Source organism: Mobula hypostoma, chromosome 5 (assembly GCF_963921235.1).
Source record: "Mobula hypostoma chromosome 5, sMobHyp1.1, whole genome shotgun sequence".
In the NCBI taxonomy this organism is placed as follows: Eukaryota; Metazoa; Chordata; class Chondrichthyes; order Myliobatiformes; family Myliobatidae; genus Mobula; species Mobula hypostoma.
Genome location: NC_086101.1, coordinates 23,859,563 through 23,885,365, shown reverse-complemented (window position 1 = coordinate 23,885,365; position 25,803 = coordinate 23,859,563). Strand labels below are relative to the sequence as shown.

At 41.9% G+C, this 25,803-nt stretch overlaps 1 protein-coding gene across 2 annotated transcripts in view; it reads right to left on the bottom strand.

Moving 5' to 3' along the window:
* The window catches only part of LOC134346689 (uncharacterized), a 45,347-nt gene extending 21,684 nt beyond the window's left edge, over nt 1–23,663 (bottom strand). Inside the window, exons 1-4 of one of the 2 annotated variants that reach the window (XM_063048208.1) lie at nt 23,123–23,663; nt 18,292–18,444; nt 8,636–8,962; nt 1,517–1,774 (exon numbers count right to left, since the gene is read on the bottom strand). In XM_063048208.1, coding sequence (XP_062904278.1) covers nt 1,517–1,774; nt 8,636–8,962; nt 18,292–18,346 — 640 coding nt within the window. In that variant the 5' untranslated portion in view covers nt 18,347–18,444; nt 23,123–23,663. Of the gene's footprint in view, nt 1–1,516; nt 1,775–8,635; nt 8,963–18,291; nt 18,445–19,810; nt 19,960–23,122 lie in introns of those variants that run through there. The other variant, XM_063048209.1, reaches the window with a different exon arrangement.
* Nucleotides 23,664–25,803: the final 2,140 nt, after the last annotated feature.

Here is a 25,803-nt window from a genome sequence, read left to right as displayed (position 1 = left end):
ACCAATATCCACCGCCATGCTAGGTAATTTTATGCCTTTGCAAAGTTCAGCTACCAGACATAACAACACATAGCTGCCACAAACCAAACAAACTGAACCTGCTCAACAACAGGCTGAGTGAGCCACAGCTTCTCTCTTGGGAGAGAAGGAGGCTGAACGGTGACTTGACAGAGGTGTACAGAGGGATGAGGGGCAGAGGTCGACTGGAGAGCCAGACATTTTCCCAGGGTGGAAATAGCTCGTACAGGGGAGCTTAACTTTAAGGTACAGGGAGGGAGGTACAAGGAGAATGTCAGAAGCTGTTCTATTTTAAACACAGAGATCTGGAAGTGCATAGAACCTGCTGCCAGAGTTTGTGGTAGAGGTAGGAACACTTCGATGACAGAAAAATGGAAGTCTATGTGGGAGGGAGGGGTTAGATTAATCTTGGAGAAGATCAAAGGATTGGAGCAACGCAACATTGTGGGCTGAAGGACCTGGACTGTGTTATACTTGTAAGGGGGTTTCGATTTTTATGTTACTGCGGAGGCTAATTAAAATGGCGTTTTTGTTATGTTAATCTGGGGAATGCGGCTTTGTTGTGCTTTAACGCTGAGAAAGTTTGCGCTAGCAGTTTATTGTGGTTTAGAGGGTGATAAGAGGGTGCTATTAACCAATTGGGATAGTTGTTCTGGTTTTGGTGTATTTGAAGATACTGTTTGCGAGGGGGTTTGGGGGCAGAAGGCGGGAGAGCGAGACAGAGGATGGACGAGGTGCTGTGAGTCCGCTAACGGGGTCGGACCCCAAGCGGGACGTACGGCGAGGAGAGGAGACGGAGACGGACTCGTGTGGAGCGTCTGGTCGACCACCGTTGTTGGTCCCAGGCGGCCGGTCGAGGTGGTCCGAGGGGGTCGCAGGGTGAAGAAGAAGGTCCTTGAGCTCCAACGGTTTTTGTGCACGACGAGATTGAACTTTGATAAGTGTGGCGCCTTTTAATTTCCTTTTATATTTTATTCTCTTTTAATTATATAGTTCCAGTAATATCTATAAACTGTAAATCATTTAATTGCATCTGATGTATTGTCTGTTATTTGGGCGGGGTGGGGTACCTCACACAGCATCCACACAAACAAGTTACCCAGTTTGGCGGGGCCGAGGCTGTTTCCCTAGACGACAGCGAGCCGAGCGACCCTAAGGGTGGCCAGGGGGCCTACATACTGTTCTATATCTATATTTCACATCTTACAGGACAGAGACAGTAAAGCCAATTCTCACTCTGTGCAGTTCCCTAACCTGGAGTCAACCTCCTTGACAGAACATTTAAATGGTAAAAGGAGACGTCAGGTCTGCTTTATGTTGTGATGCACTGTTCCCCTTTATCAGACTGATTACAATTTATATTTAAAACACTTCAGATTAATCTTTGCTCTCTCTCTCTCTGCTCCACTATGGATTTGCATGGACTATATTTAAAAGCCCACCAACAGCAGATGATAATGAACTGTAACCTCATGATGTCATAAATAAACAAGCTTACCGTGAATAGTTAGCGAGTAGTATGCCCGGACAGTGCTGACAGGGTTGGTGACATTACAGGTGTAAGTTCCACAGTCACTTCTGGAAGCGCTCCGGATAACAAGGCTTTTGTTACCGTCCATCAGCTGATCCTGGGAGACCTCCTTTCCATCTTTCCGCCATTGGTAGCTCAGAGAATCTCCATCAACATTACAGCTGAGCTGGATGGGGGAATGCAGAGAGCTGCTGTTGATCCAGATGGAAGGTTTGGACAGTTCATCTAAAGGAGAAACTACTGATTAATGAGATGCAATGTTAGCAATGAGCTCTCTCACTATGACAAAGAGACCAGTGTGTGACAAACCAATGACCGACAGGTCTGTCAGCTGCCGTGGAAGGAGAAATGTCTCAGATCCAACACAAAGTCAACTCGAAAGGTAACTTCATATTTCTTGGCCTGCTGAGTATTTCCACCATTTTCATACTAGAAACATAGAAATATAGAAACAAAAAACCTACAGCACAATACAGGCACTTCGGCCCACGGAGTTGTGCCAAACATGTCCCTACCTTAGAAGTTACTAGGTTTACTAGAGCCCTCTATTTTACTAAGCGCTATGTACCTATTTTAAAGTCCCTTAAAAGACTTTATCATATCCCCCTCCACCACCGTTGCCAGCAGCCCATTCAATGCACTCACCACTCTCTGAGTAAAACACTTACCCCTGACATCTCCTCTGTACCTACTCCCCAGCACCTTAAACCTGTGTCCTCTTGTGGCAACCATTTCAGCCCTGGGAAAAAGCCTCTGACTATCCACATCATCAACGCCTCTCATCATCTTATACACCCCTATCAGGTCACGTCTCATCCTCCGTCGCTCCAAGGAAAAAAGGCCGAGTTCACTCAACCTGTTCTCATAAGGCATGCTCCCCAAATCCAGGCAACATCCTTTTAAATCTCCTCTGCACCCTTCTATGGCTTTCACATTCTTCCTGTAGTGAGGCAACCAGAACTGAGCACAGTACTCCAAGTGGGGTCTGACTAGGGTCCTATATAGCTGCAAGATTACCTCTCGGCTCCTAAATTCAATTCCACGATTGATAAAGGCCAATACACCGTACGCCTTCTTAACCACAGAGTCTACCTGTGCAGCTGCTTTGAGTATCCTATGGACTTGGACCCAAGATCCCTCTGATCCTCCACACTGCCAAGAGCCTTACCATTAATACTATATTCATATTTGACCTACCAAAATGAACCACTTCACGCTTATCAGGGTTGAACTCCATCTGCCACTTCTCAGCCCAGTTTTGCATTCTATCTGTGTCCCGCTGTAACCTCTGACAGCCCTCCACACAATCCACAACACCTCTAACCTTTGTGCCATCAGCAAACTTACTAATCCATCCCTCCACTTCTTCATCCAAGTTATTCATAAAAATCCCAGAGCAGATCCCTGAGGCACTTCACTGGTGACTGACCTCCATGCAGAATATGACCCGCCTAGAACCACTCTTTGCCTTCTGTGGGCAAGCCAGTTCTGGATCCACAAAGCAATGTTCCCTTGCATCCCATATCCCCTTACTTTCTCAATAAGCCTTGCATGGGGTACCTTATCAAATGCCTTGCTGAAATCCATATACACTACATCTACTGCTCTTCCTTCATCAATGTGATTAGTCACGTCTTCAAAAAAATCAGTCAAGCTCGTAAGGCATGACCTGCCCTTAACAAAGTCATGCTGATTACTCCTAATCATATTATATCTCTCCAAATCTTCATAAATCCTGTCTCTCAGGATCTTTCCTGGACTATCTCTACTCCCGTTCTTAAATAGAGGAACAACATCTGCAACCCCCACCCCCAATCCTCGGGAACTGCTCCCGTCCCTATTGATGATGCAAAGATCATCACCAGAGGCTCAGCAATCTCCTCCCTCGCCTCCCACAGTAGCCTGGGGTACATCTCATCCTGTCCGGTGACTTATCCAATTTGATGCTTTCCAAAAGCTCCAGCACATCCTTTTTCTTAATATCTACATGCTCAAGCTTTTCTGTCTGCTGCAAGTCATCACTACAATCACCAAGATCCTTTTCCATGGTGAATACTGAAGTAATGTATTCATTAAGTACCTCTGTTATTTCTTCCGGTTCCATACACACTTTCCCACTGTCACACTTCATAGGTCCTATTCTTTCACATTTTATCCTTTTGCTCTTCATATACTTGTGGAATTCCTTGGGGTTTTCCTTATTCCAGCCTGCCAAGGCCTTCTCATGGCCCCTTCTGGCTCTCCTAATTTCCTTCTTAAGCTCCTTCCTATTAGCCTTATAATCTTCTAGATCTCTAACATTACCTAGCTCTCTGAACATTTTGTAAGCTTTTCTTTTCTTCTTGACTAGATTTACTACAGCCTTTGCACACCACGGTTCCTGTACCCTACCGTAACTTCCCTGTCTCATTGGAAAGTACCTACGCAGAACTCCACACAAATATCCCCTGAATATTTACCACATTTCATCCGTACTTTTCCCTAAGAACATCTGTTTCTAATTTAAGCCTCCAATTTCCTGCCTGATAGCCTCATAATTCCCCTTACTCCAATTAAATGCTTTTCTAACTTGTCTGTTCCTATCTCCAATGCTATTGTAAAGGAGATAATATTATGATCACTATCTCCAAAATGCTCTCCCACTGGGAGATCTGACACCTGACCAGGTTCATTTCCCAATACCAAATCAAGTACAGCCTCTCCTCTTGTAGACTTATCTACATATTGTGTCAAGAAACCTTCCTGAGCACATCTAACAAACTCCACCCCATCTAAACCCCTTGCTCCAGGGAGATGCCAATCGATATTTGGGAAATTAAATTCTCCCATCATGACAACTCTGTTATTATTATACCTTTCCAGGATCTGTTTCCCTATCTGCTCCTCAATATCCCTGTTACTATTGGGCGGTGTATAAAAAACACCCAGTAAAGTTATTGAACCCTTCCTGTTCCTAACCTCCACCCACAGAGACTCCGTAGACAATCCCTCCATGGCGTCCACCTTCTCTGCAGCTGTGACACTATTTCTAATAAACAGTGTCACATCCCCACCTCTTTTGCCTCCCTCCCTGTCCTTTCTGAAACATCAAAAACCCAGCACGTTGTTCACAACACTCCTTGCATTAAAATAGACACATCTCAAACCTTCGATCTGAGCGCAACCCTTCTCTATCACCTGCCTATCCTCCCTCTTGCACTGTCTACAAGCTTTCTCTATTTGTGAGACAAGCTCTTCTTCCCCAGTTTCTTCAGTTCGGTTCCTACCCCCCAACAATTCTAGTTTAAGCTCTCCCCAGTAGCCTTAGCAATCCTTCCTGCCAGGATATTGGTCCCCCTGGGAGTCAAGTGGAACCCATCCTTTTTGTACAGGTCACACCTGTCCCAAAAGAGGTCCCAATGATCCAGAAATCTGAATCCCTGCCCCCTGCTCCCATCCCTCAGACACGCATTTATCCTCCATCTCATTCTATTCCTATTCTCACTGTCGCGCGGCACAGACAGTAATCCCGAGATTACTACCTTTGTGGTCCTGATTATTGAATCAATTTGATCCACTGACAATATATTAAAAGCAGCATTTGATAACATGCAGCAATTACTTATAACAGACTGAAATGGGTATTCATATCAGTCTGCAGTCAATAATTGTAGCCATTAACCTGATATTACATTAAGGACTCGACAACTTTTATTTTCAGTTCTGTGTATTTACATAACCTTGTATTATTATTACTACTACTACTACTAGTTTCTTTCTGTATTTGAACAATTTGTCAGTCTTTGTGTGTAATTTTTTTCATCGATTCTATTGTACTTGTTTTACTGTCTACAATGAATTCTTGCAAGAAAATGAATCACAAGGTAGTATTAGGTGACATTTATACTAATAAAATTTACTTTGAACTTTGTTTTTTAAAAAATCAGTCTGATTTAAACAGACAGCTTAACTCCTTAGAATGTTCTAGGTGACATTAGTCACTCTTTTGCAGAATATACTACCTACGTCAATCTGCAATTATTTTTTTTTCTATGTTTGGAACGAGACTGTGATACAGACCTTGCCTCCATGACATATTTGATCCTGACTCTAGTGTGAAATTCCACACCCTTCCCCACCTCCATAATAATCCCCAGTTCTGGTTCTGCCTAACCAGTTGGTGCAGTTGTTGAATTCTTTATTGAATTCATCAGTCTTTTGTCAAAACATGTGCTTGCAATATGCTTTATATGTTGATGAACATCCTAAGGATTTTGATCTCAATATGCTCATTTTTTAAGACTGATTGTATTGTGATAACTGAGGAATTTACCATCAATCTCTCAGGAATATGAAGGGTCCTCATGTCTTGGCCCTAAACATAGTAAACATGGACTACTTATTCCTTTCCTCCAGCATTTTGCAGGTCTTGCATTGGATTTCCAACTCCTGCAGAATATCTGCAAAACCTCTTCGAGGTATGTCTACCCTGAAGAAGTTCAAATCCTCCCTTTGATGGGAATGCAGTGAGACACTCTCTCACTGTCCCCCCCCCCCCCCCGATCTCTGCTTATTTCCAACTCTTTGACCATGTGTTCACTGAGAGTGCTGATGGAGGGTCTCGGCCCAAAACGTTAACTCTCTATTCCTTGCTGTAAATGCTGTCTGACCTGCTGAGTTCCTCCAGCATTTAGTGCGTGGTTTGGGATCAGTGACCCCTTGACTTGTCACCTTTCCCCAACATGTAACGGGAGGAGCAGAGGAGTTTTGGAGCCTGTCCACCTAAACCGAGAGCGAGGTTGGAAGTGCCAGGCCAGAACATGCTGGACAGGTCCAGGCCCAGGCTCAGAGCATACTGAAGCAATAAGGCCCAGGTCCTAGAGGAAGGGGTGGCCCAGCGTTTGGGCAATTTAAACGCCAGGCTGGATGGATTGAAAAGGCAGGGTGTCAGGACTGGAGGCAAGGGTCAAGCCAGTGCTCAGGCTGTGATCTGCTCTGGTAGCTCTTCGCTTCATGTCTGCAAGCTCTGTTTTGCTCTCCTGTGTTATGAACAGAGGCTGAGGCTGTGCCTATGGACTGACTTTCATTCTGAATGCCATTGCTCTGCACATTTGAGTGTTTATTAGTCTTTTTTAAATGGGTTCTTTCAGGTTTCTTGACTTTTGGCTACTTGTAAGGAGATGAATCTCAAGATTGTATAATTTATACACACTTTGGTAATAAACATACTTTGAATCTTTATGGAACAGGTAAAAGAAACAGAACCTCAAGGAAGTAAAATGGGTTCCACAGCCTAACAATGAGCTGCTGGGTCTTCTGATCTATCTTGATCAACAACAATTCTTCTACCACTTTAATAAAGGGGCCAGTAAAAACATGCTCAGTATATTTCAAAGAGGTAAACTGCCCATTTAAATCAGAGATTGATTTAGTGTGGAATCAATGTGCAGTGACTGAAATCAGACTAATGCCTGTAACTACTAACCAGGAACCAGCAGATCTCTAGATTTATCAAATACTCTTTTGGACTTGACATAACCTAAAAATTAGAAGATAATGAAGCGATTCCATTGGACATAGAAGCAGAATTAGGCTATTCAGCCCATTGAGTCTGCCCCAGCTGAAAGCTCGGCAGAAATTCGTAGTGCTCTTCTGCACAACAGATTGGGTCAGTTGCTGCTTCTGATCAGAGACTGAGAGCCACTTGTGAATCTCTGTGGTTAGAGGCTGCCTGCAGTGGGGACGTGGGGTTCGGTCACACATCTGCCATGATCTCAGAGAGTGGTGGAATGGTATGTGGGGTACAAGCGTCACAGATGTCACACTGATTCTTCAATTTCTCCTTCAGATGTTATCATGAGTTTGTGAAGAGAGCATGGGTTACAGCCAGACTAAATTTACTGGGACTTGAGCACCAGAGTTTTAGGGGAAGATTGAATAGGATAGGACTTCACTCCCTGGAAAACAAGGGGGGATTTTATAGAGGTATACAATATGAGAGTTATAGACAAGGTGTATGTGTGCAGGCTTTCTCCCCCTCAGTTGGGTGAGACTACAACCAGAGGTCATATGTTAAGGGTGAAAGGTGAAATGAATCAGCCATGATGGAATGGCAGAGCAGGCTCGATGGGTCAGATAGACTAATTCTGCTCATCTCTTATGGTCTTATTTAAGGGGAACCTGACAGAGAACTTCTTCTCTCGGAGGGTGCCGTGAATGTGGAACAAGCTGCCAGCAGAGGTGGTGTATACAGGCTCAGTTGTAACATTTAAGAGAAGTTCTGATAGGTACATGGATGGTCTGGGTGGAGGTAGACAGAACCAGGCAGAGCATCAGGTCGACATGGACCAGGTGGGACAAAGGATGATCTCTGGGCTGTAGTACTCTATGTCTCTATAACAGGGTGAGTTGGTTGCTGGTTCTGATCAGAGATTGGGAGCTATTTGTGAATCACTGTGGTTAGAGGCTGCCGGCAGTGGTGACGGTGAGGACATCTGCCAATGATCAGGGGAACAAGTGTCAGGGACATCACATCCATTCTTTAATCCATCCCTTCAGGTGTTCATGTAAGCATGGGAAAACAAGAATGGGGTGTGGCTAGAATTCAAGATACCCAATGCAATGGTAGCAAATGCTCAAGTGAAGTGGTTATCCACAACACACATAGAGGCCAATATAGATTTAAAAAATGGAAAGCACATTATGGTTATACATTACTTTCTGTAGCGTTCAGGTTGAAGTGCATTTGCTTTGCACATCACATCAAGGTCTAACGTGATACTGGGTGAAGGAGAGATATGGGTTCATCTTTTTTCGATGTGGACATCGATACCTGATAAAGGTTCATAAAGTCAAAGTTGCAGAGTTTTGCAGCAGGGAAACAAGCCCTTCAGCACACCTCAGCCATGCTGACCAAGTTGCCCATCTAAGCTGTCCCATGCGCCCACGTTTGGCCCATATTCCTCTAAACCATTCCATGGGCAGCAGTTCCTCTTTGGGATCTGATCAGGAATGTATTTTGGGAAATTCCACTATTGTGCTCTGAAGGCTTAACCTTTTAAACTACAGCAGGATGCGGAGATAAAAACAAGCTTATTTTAAACATACCTATTATATTCAAGCAAACATAGTGAATAGTACTTGTTCGTAGATTGATGGAAAGTCTATAACAACCAGCATCTGCGTAAGTCAGATTCCTGAATACAAGTGATCCATTGGATGGGGAAAAGTCGATGCGTCCCAAGTATTTTTTTATTAAGGCAGGTTTCTTTGCTCCCACATGAAACATGAGAAATGGATCCATGGAGGTCACATTCCCGGGGTGTTCTGGCACTTTTTCCCAATGAATTACTTGAGTAATTCTCATTTCATTCTCATCCATTCCAGGAAATGTCACCGAACTGCCTGGTGAAGCGTTACGTGTTACGTTTGCCCCTGTCAAATACAAATACATTGGTGAGACTACTCTCAGAACATAAAACAGTAGAGCACAGGAACAGGGCATTCGGCCCACAGTGTTCTGCCAAACCAGCTGAAGAGCAAATCAAAAACACCCCGACACTCATCCCTCCTGTCCACATCCCTCCATCTTCCTGACATTCATGTGCCTATCCAAAAGTCTCTTAAAAGCCTCTGATGCATCTGCCTCTACCACCATACCATTTAGTGTACTCTGAGTAAAAAGCTCACCCCTCTCACCTTCAATGCATGCCCTCTGGTATTAGATATTTCAACTCTATGAGGCAAGTACTCCCTGTCTAGCTTACCCATGCCTCTCATAATCTTATAAACCTCTATCAGATCTCCCCCTCTGCCCCCCCAGCCATCGCTGTTCCAGGAAATACAAGTTTATCCAATCTTTCATGATAGCACATGCCCTCTAAACCAGGCAGCATCCTGGTAAACCTTTTCTGCACTTTCTGCAAAGCTTCAAAGTTCAAAGCAAACTTATTATCAAAGTATAAAGAGTATATGTCAGCATACACTGCCCTGAGATTTGTTTCCTGTGGGCACTCACAGGAAATACAAAGAAACACAATAGAATCAGTGAAAAGCTGCCCACAAACAATGTGCAAAGGACACATTGGTCAAATACAGAAAGGAAAAAAAAAGCAAAATAATAAAAATAAATAAATATTGACAACATTAGTTTTAGAGTCCTTGAAAGAGAGTCCATAGGTTGATAAATCAAATCGGTGTTGAGGTACATGAAGTTATCCTTGATGAAGATGGCAGAGTTTGTCATCAAAAATTCGGTTATAATCGATAATTGTGCCTGGCTGGATGCTCGGGAAGAGTTTATTCATTATCCATTCTGGTTCAGGACTCCAATAGTTGTGGGGTAATAACTGTTCCTGAACCTGGTGATGTGGGACCTCAGATTCCTGTACCTCCTTCCTGATGGCCACAGTGAGAAGAAAGCTCCTTGCCACAGGAAACCAAAACACTTGGAGTACTGTGTACTGATCTAGATAGTAGACTGCAGGGAGGATGTGGTAGCAATGAAGATAGTGCAGAGGAGATTCACCGGGATGGTGTCTGGAACACAGGGCCATAGTTATGGTGTTTGCATGGAATTGTGATGCCCCATATGATAGAAGGATTGGATCAGCAGTGTTTGGTCTCAGAGTCACCTGGACCAGATTGACTACACCACAAGGTTCTGAAAGTGGTAGCTGAAATGATTGTGGAGGCACTAAGAATGATTTTTTGAGAATCAATAGATTCAGGAATGAATCCAGAGGACTGGAAAATCGCAAATATTCCTCCACACTTTAAGAAGGGAGGGAAGCAGAAGAAAGGAAATTATAGGCCAGCTAGTCTGACCTCAGTGGTTGGGAAGACATTGGATTCCATTATTAAGGATGATGTTTTGAGATGCTTGAAGGCACATGGTAAAATAAGGCAAAGTCAGCAGGATTTTCCTAAGGGGAAATTGTGCCTGAAGAATCTGTTGGAATTCTTTGAGGAAATTACAGGCAAAATAGACAACGGAGAGTTAATGGATGTAGTTTGCGTGGATTTTCAGAAGGCCTTTGACAAGTTGCTACGGAGGCTGCTTAACAAGTTAAGAACCTATAGCATTACAGGAAAGATATGGATAGAAGATTGGCTGACTGGCAGGAGGAAAAGTGTGTGAACAAAGGGGGCTGATTCTGCTTATTCTGGTTGACTGACAGTGACACAACATATCTGGGGAAGCAACACACATCAAAGTTGCTGGTGAATGCAGCAGGCCAGGCAGCATCTCTAGGAAGAGCTACAGTCGACGTTTCAGGCCGAGACCCTTCATCAGGACTAACTGAAGGAAGAGCTAGTAAGAGATTTGAAAGAGGGAGGGGGAGGGATGGATTTTAGCCGTTGAAATGGACTTTGTTTTCACTCTTCTTTTCAGGCCAAATCTAGGAGGAGTTTCGATTCTTATAGATAATACACTTTCCTTTGTCCAGCATAAAGCAGTGTCTGATACTAATGGACGTTTTGTTATACTTTCAGGAAAACTAGATAATAAATTAATAGTATTTGCGAATGTGTATGCCCCAAATGTAGATGATCCAGGATTTTTTGAGCATCTTTTTTCGTTTTTAACCAGATCTGAGTCTTTATTCTTTGGTGATGGGAGGAGATTTTAACTGTTGGCTAGACCCAATTTTAGACCAATCATATTCTAGACCAGCATCTCTTAATAAATCAGCTTTGTTTATTCAATCCTTTTTATTGAAGTGTGGTACAGTTGATGTTTGGTGTTTTTTACATCCTTTAGATAGGGAGTATTCGTATTTTTCCCATGTTCATCATACATATTCCAGGACAGATTTTTTTTAATTGATAGTCAAATGATTTCATTAGTTCATGCCTGTGAATATGAAGAGATTGCTGTTTCAGATCATGCTCCTATATTTCTATCTTTAAAACTCCTTGGTCTTCTTCAAACCAACAGATTTTGGCATTTTAATACAACCTTGTTATCTGATAAGGAATTTTTAAAATTTCTAGAGAAGCATATTATTTTGTTTTTTGAAGAGAGTAAAAAGGAAGAGACTTCTAATCTTATTGTATGGGATACTTTCAAGGCCTATATTTGAGGACAAATTATTTCTTATACTTTGAGTGTTAAGAGTAAAGCTAATAAAGAAAGAATTGAATTAGCCAATCAATTGAAACAATTAGATCAAAAATATCCTATAGCTCCAGATCCCGTTTTATATAAAAGGCGTGTTGAAATTAAAACTAAATATGATCTTCTGTTAACATATCCAATTGAAACTCAACTTCTTAAAGATAAAACTCAATTTCACACTCACGGAGATAAATCAGGCAAAGTATTGGCCAACCAATTAAAAACTTCCGCGGTTAAACAACAAATTAAAGAAATTTGCAAAACTAATGGTGATAGAACAACTGATTACTCTGAAATAAGTGATACCTTTAGAGAATTCTATTCTAAACTTTATAGTTCTGATTCCCCTAAAGATAATACTGTAATGAATAATTTTCTAGATCAGTTAAATATCCCTGTACTTTCTGCAGATAATTGGAAACAGATGGATCAACCCTTTCTTATGAGCACATCGCAAAGGCTATATGTTCATTACACTTGGGGAAGGCTCCACGTCCAGATGGACTTTCTGAAGAATTTTATAAGACTTTTTCTTCCTTAATTATACAGCAGTTACACTTAGTCTTTTTGGATTCTTTCAAATTGGGTAGTTTGCCTCAGACTTTTTATGAAGCTTCTATTTTGCTTATTCTAAAAAAGGAGGACCTAACTGAATGCTCTTCATATGGGCCAATTTCATTACTCAATGTTGATACTAAAATTCTTTCTAAAGTTCTGGCTCATAGGATTGAAAATATTTTACCTTCTATTATTTCTGATCAGACCGGATTTATTAAAAACCGATTTTTACATTTTAATATACGCCGTGTATTAAATGTTATTTACTCTCCTTCTCAGGAGATATCAGAATGTGTGATATCCTTAGATGCTGAGAAGGCGTTCGATTGGGTTGAATGGAATTATTTATTTAAAACCTTAGAAAAATTTAATTTTGGACCAGATTTTATTCAATGGATTAAATTACTTTATTTATCTCCTTCTGCTCAGGTTCTTAATAATTTTCAAAATTCCAAACCACTTAAACTTCACCGCAGAACTCGACAAGGTTGTCCGTTGAGTCCTTTGCTTTTTGATCTAGCTTTAGAACCACTTGCCATTGCTTTTCAAGAATCTAATGATATCTGTGATATTTTAAGGAGAAAAATCACCCACAAAATCTCGCTTTATGCTGATGATATATCGCTTTTTATCTCTAATGTTGAGACCTTGTTACCTTGCGTACTTTCTTTACTCTCCCGTTTTAGCCAGTTTTCAGGATATTAATTGAACCTACACAAGAGTGAATTAATTCCTTTAAATAACTTGGTATTAACTAATACTAAACTCCCTTTTAAAATTGTAAGGAATCAATTTACTTATTTGGGTGTAACACTATATTATATTAATCGTGTAGATTGTTCAGTATGGGTTTCTTTAGAAGCAACTCTTAATAAATTTTCTATTATCTCTCTTCTTGGATCCTCACTTCCTTTATTTGTAAGTAAACTAAATGATAATTCAGTAGTTAAACATACTCTGAGGATCCGGATACAATTTAGAAAACATTTTCGTTTATTGAGATTTTTCCTTTCTAGTCCCATTTATTCTAATGTTTTTTAAACCCTCCGTGACTGATTTAGTTTTTAAAGAATGGGACAGGTCGGGTATTAAATGTTGGGTATGATCTGTTTGTTGGAGGAAATCTTTTTTCATCTGAGCAATTGTCAGCTAAATATAGCTTACTCAGAACTCTCTTTTTTAGAAATCTACAAATCAGAGACCTTCTAATATCTCAATTATGCACATTTTCTGCAAGCTCAGATAAGAACTTACCAGATGTAATTTTTTTAATTTGACGCCTTTTCATAAAGATTCAATATCTAATATTTATGGTATGTTACTGGAGACGAGGAATGTTCCTTTAGACAAAATTAAGAATCTCTGAGAACAAGATTTATAGACATCAATATCTGAGGAAACTTGGAATGAGATTTTTAAGCTGGTTAATACTTAATCGCTATGTGCTCGCCATTCGCTCATACAATTTAAGGTGGTACATAGAGCCCATATGACTAAAGATAAGCTTTCTCGTTTTTATTCGGATATATCTCCCTCCTGTGGCAGATGTAATAATGGAGAAGTTTCATTAATTCATATGTTTTGGACTTGTCCATGTCTTGAAAAATATTGGAAGAAAGTTTTTTAAACTTTTTCTTTACTTTTCAAAGTCAATTTTAAGCCTAATCCTCTGACGGCCCTATTCGGTATTATTGCAGGACAATGTATCAAGCTGAAGACATCTGATTTATATATTTTGGCCTTTAGCTCTCTTATAGCTAGGAGGGCACTTTTGTTTAAATGGATCGATGCTTTTCTTCCTACTCATGCTCAATGGTTATGCGACATTATGTCATGCTTAGCTTTACGGAAGATTTGTTGTTCAATTTCTGAATCTCGTCAAGACTTTCAAACATTGTGGGGACCCTTTCTGAATTATTTTCAAAACTTTCAAAACCCTCAATTTGTTGTTTAAATTTAGATGTTGGCTATTATTAATTTTTATTATACGAGAAGGTATTTTGCCTTTTTTTCCTTAATAAACAGCCTCAGTCTTGGTAGGGGTTAGACTCTTTTTTGTAATAAATTAGTACATTTCAATATAAATATTGACTAACCTACATGAATACAGGGTAATAAGATTGTTATTATGAATAGATACAACGTAATTGGTAGTCTTTTTCTTATCGTTTTTGACCTTTTATTTATACTTTCTTGTACTCTGTATTCTTCTATATAGAAACTAATAAAGATATTGAAAGATATTGGAGATATTCTGGAAAGTCCGTTCTTCACTCCCTGCAAGACTCGCCTGTGTGGGGTCAGGGACCTGTGTAACACACTGCAATAGGGGCACCAACACAAAATTTAACCCCAAGCGAGATATTGAAAGAGAACATCCATTGTTTGCACACCAAGGAACTTTGTGCTCTTCACATCTTATTAGGTCCTGACTAGTAGTGGATATGACCTGGTCCAACACAGGGAAAGCCCTTCCCACCATTGAACATATCGACATGAAACACTGCCACAGGAAAGCAGTATCCATCATCAGGGACCCCTGATTACCCAGGACACGCTGTCTGCTCGATGCTGCCATCAGGACAAAGGTACAGGGGCCTCAGAGCTCACACCACCGGTTCAGGAAACCCTTAACCATCGGGCTCTTGAACCAAAGGGGATATCTTCACTCAGCTTAACTTGCCCCATCACTGAAATGTTCCCACAACCTACGGACTCACTTTCAAGGACCCTCCATCTCATGTTCTCAATATTTATTGTTTATTTATTTATTATTAATATTTTTTTCTTTTTGTATTTGCACAGCGTGTCTTCTACACATGGGGTGAATGCCCAAGTAGGTGTGGTCTTTCAGTGATTCTGTTATGGTTATTATTCTATGGATTTATTGAGTATGCCCACAAGAAAATGAAACTCAGGTTTCTATGTAATGACATGCTGATACTTTGATAACAAATTTACTCAGACCCTTGACAATTCAGTCTTAAAAGCACAAAGCGATCTCACCTAGTTTCATTATATCTCATTCTTTTTATCTGAGTCAAACACATGGCACCAGGGTTTACTCATTTCTATAGATGCTGGCTGGCCTGCAGGATTCCTCCAGCATTTTGTCTGGGTTGCCCACAATTTCCAGTATCTGCAGACTTCCTCGTGTTTGGGATCCTCTCAGTTTCACTGGTTCAATGGTTCCACTTAATATCAGAGATTGTACATACAGTAAATAACCTGAAATTCTTACTGTTTGCAAGCCTCCACAAAACAGAACACCCCAAAGAATGAATGTCAGAAATAAAAAAAAGTTCGAACCCAAAGCACCCATTCCCCCCCCCCACCCCCCACGCACAAGCAGCAACAAAGCATCGACCCTCACTCCACTTGTTCTAGCAGGAAGCATCAGCTCTGGCTCCCTCCCACAGTACAAAGATGTGCAGGAGGAGGTAAACTGCCCCAAGTGTGTGGGCGAACTGGGGAGACCTTAATGCAAGTGTCGAGAGAATATTAAAAAATGGGATTGACGTAGCATTAGTGTAAGTTGGTGGCTGATGGTTAGCAGGAACTCAACTGCCCTAAGGATCTATCCCAATGCTGTCCATCTCTCTGTCTGTCAAATATTTGAGGCAGTGTCAAACTGAAACTCACCTCCCATTCTCATAATCCATCTCCACTGCCTATAACTCAAGCAGTGCCCCTCCATCACCCTGCGCTGCCAAGGCCGCAAGGGCTTTCGGAGCTGATCACCAGTGGAAGGAATCAATGCTTATTCCTTGAGATCTTAAACCATGAACAAGCATGTACTTGCAAAGTTTGTTTATTGTCATTCTTTAGTGCACAAATGCAAGGAGAACTCGGCATCTGACGCAGCATTAAAATAATTAATACAAGAAAATCACAATAAATGTGAATATAAAAGCAATCCTCTAAACCACAATGTACAAGTTTTACACACAGACTGATTGGATGTACATAAAGTGATGTTAGATGATAGGAGGGCTGGGTTAATGGGTGCAAGTCCTGATCAGCTCATTGGCTTGCGGTAGGTGATCTACTTGTCCTGGTGTGGATGCTGTGTAGCCACTTCCCTGATGGGAGTGGGACAACCCCCCCCAAGATCATAAAGAGGGTGGGTGGGATCCTCCATGGCCTTTTTCCAGCACCTTTTAGTATGATAGCTGGAAGGCTGGTGCCAGTGACGTGTTGGGCTGTTTATCACTATCGTGTACAATAGTTCACAAACAGTGCTCTTCCTCATAACCTCCCTGAATACTCTCTGCTGGTATAGTGCAGCGACAATGTATACAGCCCACAAGAGCATGCTGATGACTCACGCCACTAGCTCAACAGCACTTATGTTATGCAGGCACCACCAGCCTGTTCTTCTCTAAATCGATTGCTAATTAACTCTTCAAAAGACATCGATCGACCGTCACTAAATAAATCTGCAAAAGAACGCATCCCCTTATTTCTCCATAAAAGAAAAATAGGATTAATAATTGAAGGTTTAAATAGCAAGTTTTGAAATACAGGACTAGAAAGTTTAAATTGTTTAAAATTAAGAGTTGTGGAACTGAAACCAAATGCGTCGTTAGAAAATATTCTCTCTCTCGTACACATTTCTTGCAATATTTTCAGGTTAGACATTTTTTACAAAAAAATGTTACTACGTTTCCATATATGCAAGAATCTGATTTGTTGGAAACTATTTTGAATATGAATCCCTTAGTGAGAGGCTCCAATGGTAGAATTTATAATTTCTTTTTACTGCAGAAAGATAACCTCTCACTAAAGATTAAATAAGATTGGGAGAGAGAACTTAATTATGATTTTTGTTAATGAAGATTGGTTGCGAGTTCTGAAAATGGTTAATTCTTCTTCAATATGTGCCAATCAATGTTTAATTCAGTTTAAAATTGTTCACCATTATTATTTAACAAAGGAGAGGCTATCCAAAATATTTCATAATATAGATAATTATTGTGATAGGCACAAAAATGAAGTAGCTACTTTGTCACATATGTTCTGGTCATGTCCCTCATTGAAATCTTTTTGGAAATCCTTATTTTCTACAATTTCTAAAGCTCTGAAAATTAATTTACAACCTAATACATTGACTGTTCTATTTGGAATAGTTCCACATCATATTCAGGGTATTTCATTTTCAAACCAACATGGAATTGCATTTGTTACATTGTTGGCAAGAAGGGCTATTTTATTGAAGTGGAAAGATATCTCTGCTCCTACACTAATGTAATGGTTTTCCCAAGTAATGTTATGTCTTAGTTTGGAAAAAATTAGAAGTAGAACTTTTGATCCCTGATTTGATTTTGAGAGAAGGTGAGGCTCTTTTGCTATAGTATCACTTAATTTGAATTAATTTACATGGTTTCCTTCCAATTTTATGTTATATATATATGTGATTTGGCGGTTGTTGTTTTCTTTTTCTTCTTTTATATATGTATGATTTTCTTTTTCTTCTTTTATATATAAATGATTGTAAGACGTATTGCTCCGGGAATTGGTTCCTAATGTTTTCTCTTCCCTCTTTTTCTTTGTTTTGTGGTTAGTGGGTTTTTCTTTTAGTTAGTTGGGGTTCTCTTTTTCCCTTCTTTTCCTTCTATTAAAATTCTTTTTTCATTAACATATATAAGTTTTTTCCTTCAGCTTTATTAATTATATATATACTAATTTGTTGAACTTCTGTACTTTATAGCTCTAGAAGATTATATATCAATAAAAAGATTTTTTAAATGAAAATGAAATCGATTGCAAGCTGCTAAAAGCTTGAAACTTTTCAAAATTGTATGGTTAACATACAACAAAACAGACCCACAATGTTTTCCTAACTAATTATGCTAATGAAACCTAATCCATTCAGTCTGCACATGGTCCATATCTCTCTGTTCTGTGCACATTCATGTGCCTTTCCAAAAAAATCTAAATACCTCTATAGTAACTGTCTCAACCACCACTTCAGACAGAGCATTCTGGACACCCAGCACTCTGTTTTAAAAAAATGTGCTGAACTGGTGAAGAAAACAATATTTTAGTGATACTTAGATAGTTCCACAGAAAAACCACAACTTACCCTGTATTGAAGTGATAAAATTCTCCAAGATGATCAAACGAATAAAACAGTACATGTTTCCCACTGGTTACAGCAGTTGTTATTTTCTGAAGGGTCAGCCACTGCAAAACACTTCCTCTTTTTGCGGGGGTTTAGAAGTTAATGCATTGACAACTATGGAGAGATAGGAGTGAAAGAACCTTGTATTTAATAGATCTCACAGCTCAGAATCTCTAGAGCATGTAACATCCAATAAAGGTGTTCTGGAAGCAGAGCTACCACAGTACTGCAAGGAATTTGGCAAGCAACTTTTGCACAGCAAGATCCCACAGCCAGCCATATGAATGTAACTGTATATGCTATTAATAATTACACATAGTCACAGGTGAAGTGTCCCCTCACCTGGAAGGGCTGTTTGGTAGTGAGGGAGGAGGTGTAGGGGCAGGTGTAGAACAACTTCTGCCTGCAAGGATAAGTGCCAGGAGGGACATCAGTGGGGAGGGACAAATGGACAAGGGAGTCGCGTAGAGAGCAATCCCTGCGGAAAGCAGAAAGTGGGGGGAGAGAAAGATGTGTTTGTTGGTGGGATCCAGTTGGGGGTGGCAGAAGTTTTGGATAATGATGTGCTGGACAGATGGCTGGTAGTGTGGTAGGTGAAATCGAAAGGAACCCTATCTCTGGTAGGGTAGTGGGAGGATGGGGTAAGAGCAGACGTGTGTGAAATGGAAAGGATGCAGTTGAGGGCAGCGTTGATGATAGAGGAAGGGAAGCCCCTTTCTTTGAAAAAGGAGGACATCTCCTTCATTCCAGAATGAAAAATTTCTTCCTAAGAGCAGATGCGCCAGAGACGGAGGAATTGAGAGAAGAGGATGGCATTTTTACAAGTAGCAGGTGGGACGAGGTATAGTCCAGGTAGCTGTGAGAATCCGTTGGTTTATAATGGACATTGGTGGATAAGTTGTCTCCAGAGATTGAGACAGTGAGATCGAGAAAAGGAAAGGAAATGTCCAAAATGGACCAGCTAAATTTGAGGACAGGGTGGAAGTTGGAGGCAAAGTGGATGAAATTGATGAGTTCAGCATGGGACGCCCTGCACTATTCTTACACTACATCAACGACTGCATTGGATCTTCAACAGGGACGGGAGAAGTACCAGAGGATTGGAGGTTTGCAAATGTTGTTCCCTTGTTTAAGAAAGGGAGTAGAGATAACCCAGGAAATTATAGACCACTGAGTGTAACTTCTGTGGTGAACAAGTTGTTGGAGAAGATCCTGACAGGCAGGATTTATGAACATTTGGAGTGATAGAATCTGATTAGGGATAGTCAGTATAGCTTGTCAAGGGCAGGTCATGTGTTACAAGCCTGACTGAATTCTCTGAGGAAGTAACAAAACACATTGATGAAGGTAGAGCAGTGGATGTAGTGTATATGGATTTCAATAAGGCATTTGATAGGGTTCCCCATGCAAAGCTCCTTCAGAAAGTAAGGAGGCATGAGATCCAAGGAGACCTTGCTTTGTAGATCCAGAATTGGCTTACCCACAGAAAGCAAAGGGTGGTTGTAGATGGTTCGTATTCTGCATGGAGATCAGTGACCAGTGGTGTTCTGCAAGGATCTGTTCTGTGACCTTCCCCTTTGTGATTTTTATAAATGACCTGGATGAAGAAGTAGAAGGGTGGGCTAGTAAGTTTGCTGATGGCACAAAGGTTGGCAGTTTTGTGGATAGTCTGGACTATTGTCAGAGATTACAGCGGGACATTGATAGGGTGCAGAACTGGACTGAGATGTGGCAGACAGACTTCAACCAGATATGTGTGAAGTTCATTTTAGTAGGTCAAATTTGAAGGCAGAATATAATATTAATGGTAAGACTCTTCATAGTGTAGAGGATTTGAGAGATCTTGGGGTCCATGTCCAAAAGACACTCAAAGCTGCTGCGCAGGTTGACAGTGTTGTTAAGAAAGCATATGGTGTGTTGGCATTCATCAACCATGGGACTGAGTTCAAGAGCCATGAGGTAATGTTAAAGCTATATAAGACCTTGGTCAGACCCCACTTGGAGTACTGTATTCTGTTCTGGTCACCTCACTACAGGAAGGATGTGGATACCATAGAGAGAGTGTAGAGGAGATTTACGAGGATGTTGCCTGGATTGGAGTGTGTACCTTATGAGAATAGGTTGAGCGTCCTTGGTGTGATGGAGGATGAGAGATAACCTGATAGAGGTGTATAAGATGATGTGGGGCATTGATCATGTGGATAGTCAGAGGCTTTTTCCCAGGGCTGAAATGGCTAACACAAGAGGGCACAGTTTTAAGGTTGTGACAAGAATACACATAGAGAAGATGTTAGCTGTCCTGTGTGATCAGCAGTTGGTCTGCCGCCTGTCTTCAAGAGAGAGATAAGGAACACAATGAAACAGCATCTGGAGATGTGTAATGAAGGGACGGGAGAGAGAGCTGTCTGGAGCGGCTCCCCCTTTGAACCCTGAACTGTTTGAAGTGATGGACAGGCGATACCCCAGCAGGGGGATAAAAAGGGATAGGTTCGCTAAGGCAGGACACACACGACACCCGAGGTAACGAGACCCTGGAAGCGATGCGCCTCTCACGAGTCGGTGGGAAGTATCGGACCATAAACGCACAGGGTGGAAAGGTACAATCAGCGGGAACCCGGTGTGTGTCCACCCTCGCTTGGGTGCCGGGTTCACTGCAGAGGATCGACCGCATCTGGAGGAGGGGTCACAGTCGGTGACCTCAGGTGACATCACAAAGGACCCGCCCGAAAGCTGCTTGTGAGCAATATCGCCGGTCTGTGAGTGGAAGCCGTTTCTGAATGATCATTCGTTCTCTCTCTCCCTCCCCCACGTTGTCCATCGCCATGGCAACGATTACTGTGAACTGAACTAAATTGGACTGAACTTTTGTGTCACTTTGAAATTTGGTCATTTACCCCTAGACAACGATAGAGCTTGATTGATGCTGTTATCTTAATTCTGTGCACATGTGTGTTTATCATTGCTGAACTGTTGCATTTATTATCCTTTCGATTAGAGTACTGTGTTGCTTGTTTCTTTAATAAAACTTTCTTAGTTCTAGTAATCCGGACTCCAACTGAGTGATCCATTTCTGCTGGTTTGGCAACCCAGTTACGGGGTACGTAACAAGGTGCTTGGAAATAAGTACTGAGGGGATGTCAGGGGTAAGTTTTTCACACAGAGGGTGGTAGGTGTGTGGAATGCACTACCAGTGGCAGTGGTGGAAGTGGATACAATAGAGACTGTTAAAGAGCCTCTTAGGTAGGTACATGGAGCTCAGAAAAACAGAGGGCTATGCATTAGGGAAATTCTAGGCAGTTTCTAGAGTAGGTTACATGGTCAACACAACATTGTGGGCTGAAGGGCTGTAATGTGCTGTAGATTTCTATGTTCTATGTTTATGAAATGTTAATACTGAGAATATAGAGTCATACAGTGCTGAAAGTCTCTTTAGCCCAACTAGTTAGTCCCATTTGACAGTGTTTGGCGCATAACCTTCTGAACCTTTCCTGGCAAGTACCTGCCCAACTATCACTCATCTACTCTGATATTTTAGGTACATACATATGACTGAATCGTGAATAATAGGACATTCGGTGAGTATTCAAGGAGAAGTCTTTTTGGACAGTGTTTGCCTATTGGTCTGTTAGTCTTCAAAGTTGAAAGTAAATTGTTATCGGAGTATGTACAGTGTATGTCAGTTTATGTACTCTGATAGTCATTTTCCTTTGGGCATCCACGGCCGAACACAATAGAAATATAATAGAATCAATGAAAAAGTATACCAAAAGACTGAAAAACAACAATTGAGCAAAAGGCAGCATCTGTGTAAATAAATAAATAGTAAATAGATAATACTGAGAATATGAGTTGCAGAGTCCTAGAAAGTGAGTCCAAAGGTTGTGGAATCAGTTCAGTGTGGAGGTGAGTGAAGTTATTCACGCTGGTTCAGGAGCCTGATGGTTGAATGGTAATAACTCTTCCTGAAGCTGGGGATATGTGACTTAATGTTCCTGAACCTCCCAGCCGATGGCTGCAGCAAAGAAGTGGATGGTGGAGGTCTTTGAGGATGGACAGTTAGTACGGTGCGTTTTCTGATTATGTACAATACAGACACTGTAAAGGATTACAAGATGTTTGTAGATAGATACATGAATATGTTGAGTATGGAAAAACTGGATCATGTGCGGGCAGAAGACATCATGGTCAGCACGACAAGGTGGGTCGAGGACCCTGTGCTGTACTCTATTTAACGGGGACACTTATTTCTAATGATTTTAAACTTGTCGATAACGAATGAACTGATGTTTCAGCTGACACACACTGTATAGCATAAAATTCGAGTACCCCATCCCGCAGAGTCAAGATTCCCGGAAGTCAGATTCTTAGCGTTTGTCGGATTTTCCTTGCACGGGGTGGGATACTAGAGGGCTACGCAGGATCTGTGAAGGGGTGGAAGGATGATGTTTCGGGAGGCGGGGGTGGGGACGGGGAAGAGACACTTCATCTGTACTGAAAACGTAAATGAAAGCAACACACATCAACGTTGTTGGTGAACGCAGCAGGCCAGACAGCATCTCTAGGAAGAGGTACAGTCGACGTTTCGGGCCGAGACCCTTCGTCAGGACGCCGTCTAGTCCTAACGAAGGATCTCGGCCCGAAACGTCGACTGTACTTCTTCCTAGAGATGCTGCCTGGCCTGCTGCGTTCACCAGCAACATTGATGTGCGTTGCTTGAATTTCCGGCATCTGCAGAATTCCTCGTGTTTACGTAAAAGAGAGATCGCTTTCAGCAAGAACTAAATGTCTTTACCTTTGCTTTACGGACGATGCAGTTCGCACTCTTCAGACTGATTTGCTGCAGCGGCAGGAACTCTGCAAGAACCGCAAGAACCAGAGTGAAATAACTTTAGTTATGTCGCACGCTTTCGGAATGGCTTTTGAACGGAGTGCAGCCCTCCCAAAATTCCATAGCGGTCCCTCCACTGAACGATACTGAAGCTCTGACCGATTGCATGGTCCAACTCTAAATGAACCGTTCAGATGAGTCACAGCAGCAGTCAGGGGCTGCACATCCTGAGATGCGCCATCGTGCGCCCAGCCGTGGTTAATATCCATTCATTTTAAATATACTGCTGTAAGAGTAGATACGCACCCTATTTTCACCATTATCACAACTGGGCTCTCCCGCCTCCACAGTTACGTAGTGGATAGAGCCCACACCAATTTATCAGACTAGGGAACCAACCATTCAAACGGTTTTAATGAGCCGTTCTTGAGCCTATTGGTACGAAGTTCATTTGAAGTCCTGACTGCCGTCTAGCGCTGTGATCCTGCGAGGCTGCGAGAAGAGTGTGTCAGTTTGAGAACAACCTGCTGGAAATGGTCATACGTAGGTAAGCTCCTCCCGGTTGGAAATTCCTTCATTCAGTAAGATTTGCTACTTCTACCCAAGATCAACAATAGAGTAGAATATTCTGCCGCCAGACCTGCGCAGTATTTCTGACATTAATATTTTTAAAGATAGACTCAATCAAATCGATTTAGGGGATCTAGTCAAAAAAGCTTCTTTTACAATTTAACTCCCACCGACTACGCGTTATAACAGCCGTCCGGCAGTGTTTGCGCGGGAAAAAGCAGAAGTAGAAGCAGTTCCATCCTCGCCACCGATGGTCTGGAGACTTTTACCTTAAATGGAAAGGCTAGTCCGCCCCACCCCTTACAAAACATTGTTGCCGAATCCCTTCCCCACATCTAATCCATTTCCTACCCTCACTCCGCGGGAAGAACAGAGATAGACCAGTCCCTCGGAGTTATCTTTCACCCCACCAACCTCTCCATCATTCAGCACAACTTCTACCGGTTTCAATGAGATCCCACCTCCCCACCCCCCACCAACCTCTCCACCCGTTTCTGCTTTCCGCAACGAACATTCTCTCATGTCCGCTCACCCGTCCGCGAGGAGGCACAACACCTGCTCCTCCTTTCCCCCCTTCCCCTCCGTCCTGGTAGGTCACTAGCCCTTCCGGCTTAGTCGGGGTTTCACGTGCACCTCCTTCAACTTGATCTACTTAATTCGGAGATGCCGATATGTCCTCTACATTGGCCAGACTAGGTGACTGCTTCGCTGAGCACCTGCGATCTGTCTATCATGGCCTTCCGGAATTCCCAATTGCTAGTAACGTAAATATTCCTCCGCGTTCCCACGCCGATCTGTCCGACTCCATTACTAGGGTGAGCCCAAACACAAACTAGAGGAGCATCACATCATATTCTGCCTGGAGAGTCTACAACCCAATGGTATAAACACTGAATTTGCCTCCCACCTCAGTCGCTAAAACCTCCATCCACTCCATGTACCCATCAACGGCACCACCCACCAACTGTGCCTCCTTCCATTCATTGCTCCCACCAGCCCTCCTCACCTCTCTCATTTGGTTCCGTGCTCCACCTTCCTCTCCTATCAGATGCTAGCATCTGCAGCCAAGGCTCTACTCCACCAATCACCTCCCAGCTTTTGTTGTTATTTCCACACTTCCTTCTCCATCTGCCTATCACCCACCAGCGCTTTTTGCTGTGGTTAGATAGGATCATTTATCTTGATAAGTTGATCATGTTTGTCAGCATTCCAATAGATCAAAACTGATCACCATTTCAATTTGAATTTACTTAAATTCGGAAATTTTTATAGATTAGTTCAACTAAAGTTAAGTAAAATTCTTGGAAATTCCAATTCACTCCCAGGACCTTAAGTGCCGGATTGCTCTTCCCCTCTGAGCAAAACTTCCTCCCATTGTAGCAGTTGTGATTTGGTAATTGAACTGAAATTTCATGAGGATTCTCCTCTGGTAACTGTGGTAGGAGATCAAGGTTCAAAGGTCAAAGTACATCAATTCTCAAAATATGTGGATATCACTACATACTACCCTGAGATTCCCTTTCTTCCGGGGATTCACAGTAGGTGCAAAGAAACACAACAGAATCAATGAAAAACCACAGACAAAGACAGACACATAACCCATGTTCATTCAAAGATAACGTGTGCAATTACAATAAGATAATGATGGTAACAAATGCATAAATATTAACTAATATTGAGAACTGAAGTTATAGAGTCATTGTGAGTGAGTACATGGGATATGGAACAGTCCAGAGTTGAAGTGAGTGAAGTTGTCCACATTGGTTCAGGAGCCTGATGGTTGGAGTGTAATAATTGTTCCTGAAGCTGGTTGGTGTGGAATCTAAAGCTATTGTACCTCCTTCCTGAAGGCAGAAGTGAAATGATTTCATTGCCTGTATGAGACCATAAGAGCATAAGACAAAGGAGCAGAAGTCGGCCATTCTGACCATCGAGTCTGCTCTGCCATTTTATCATGAGCTGATCCATTCTCCCATTTTGTTCCACTCCTCAGCCTTCTCACCATAACCTTTGATGCCCTGGCTACTCAGATACCTATCAATCTCTGCCTTAAATACACCCGATGACTTGGCCTC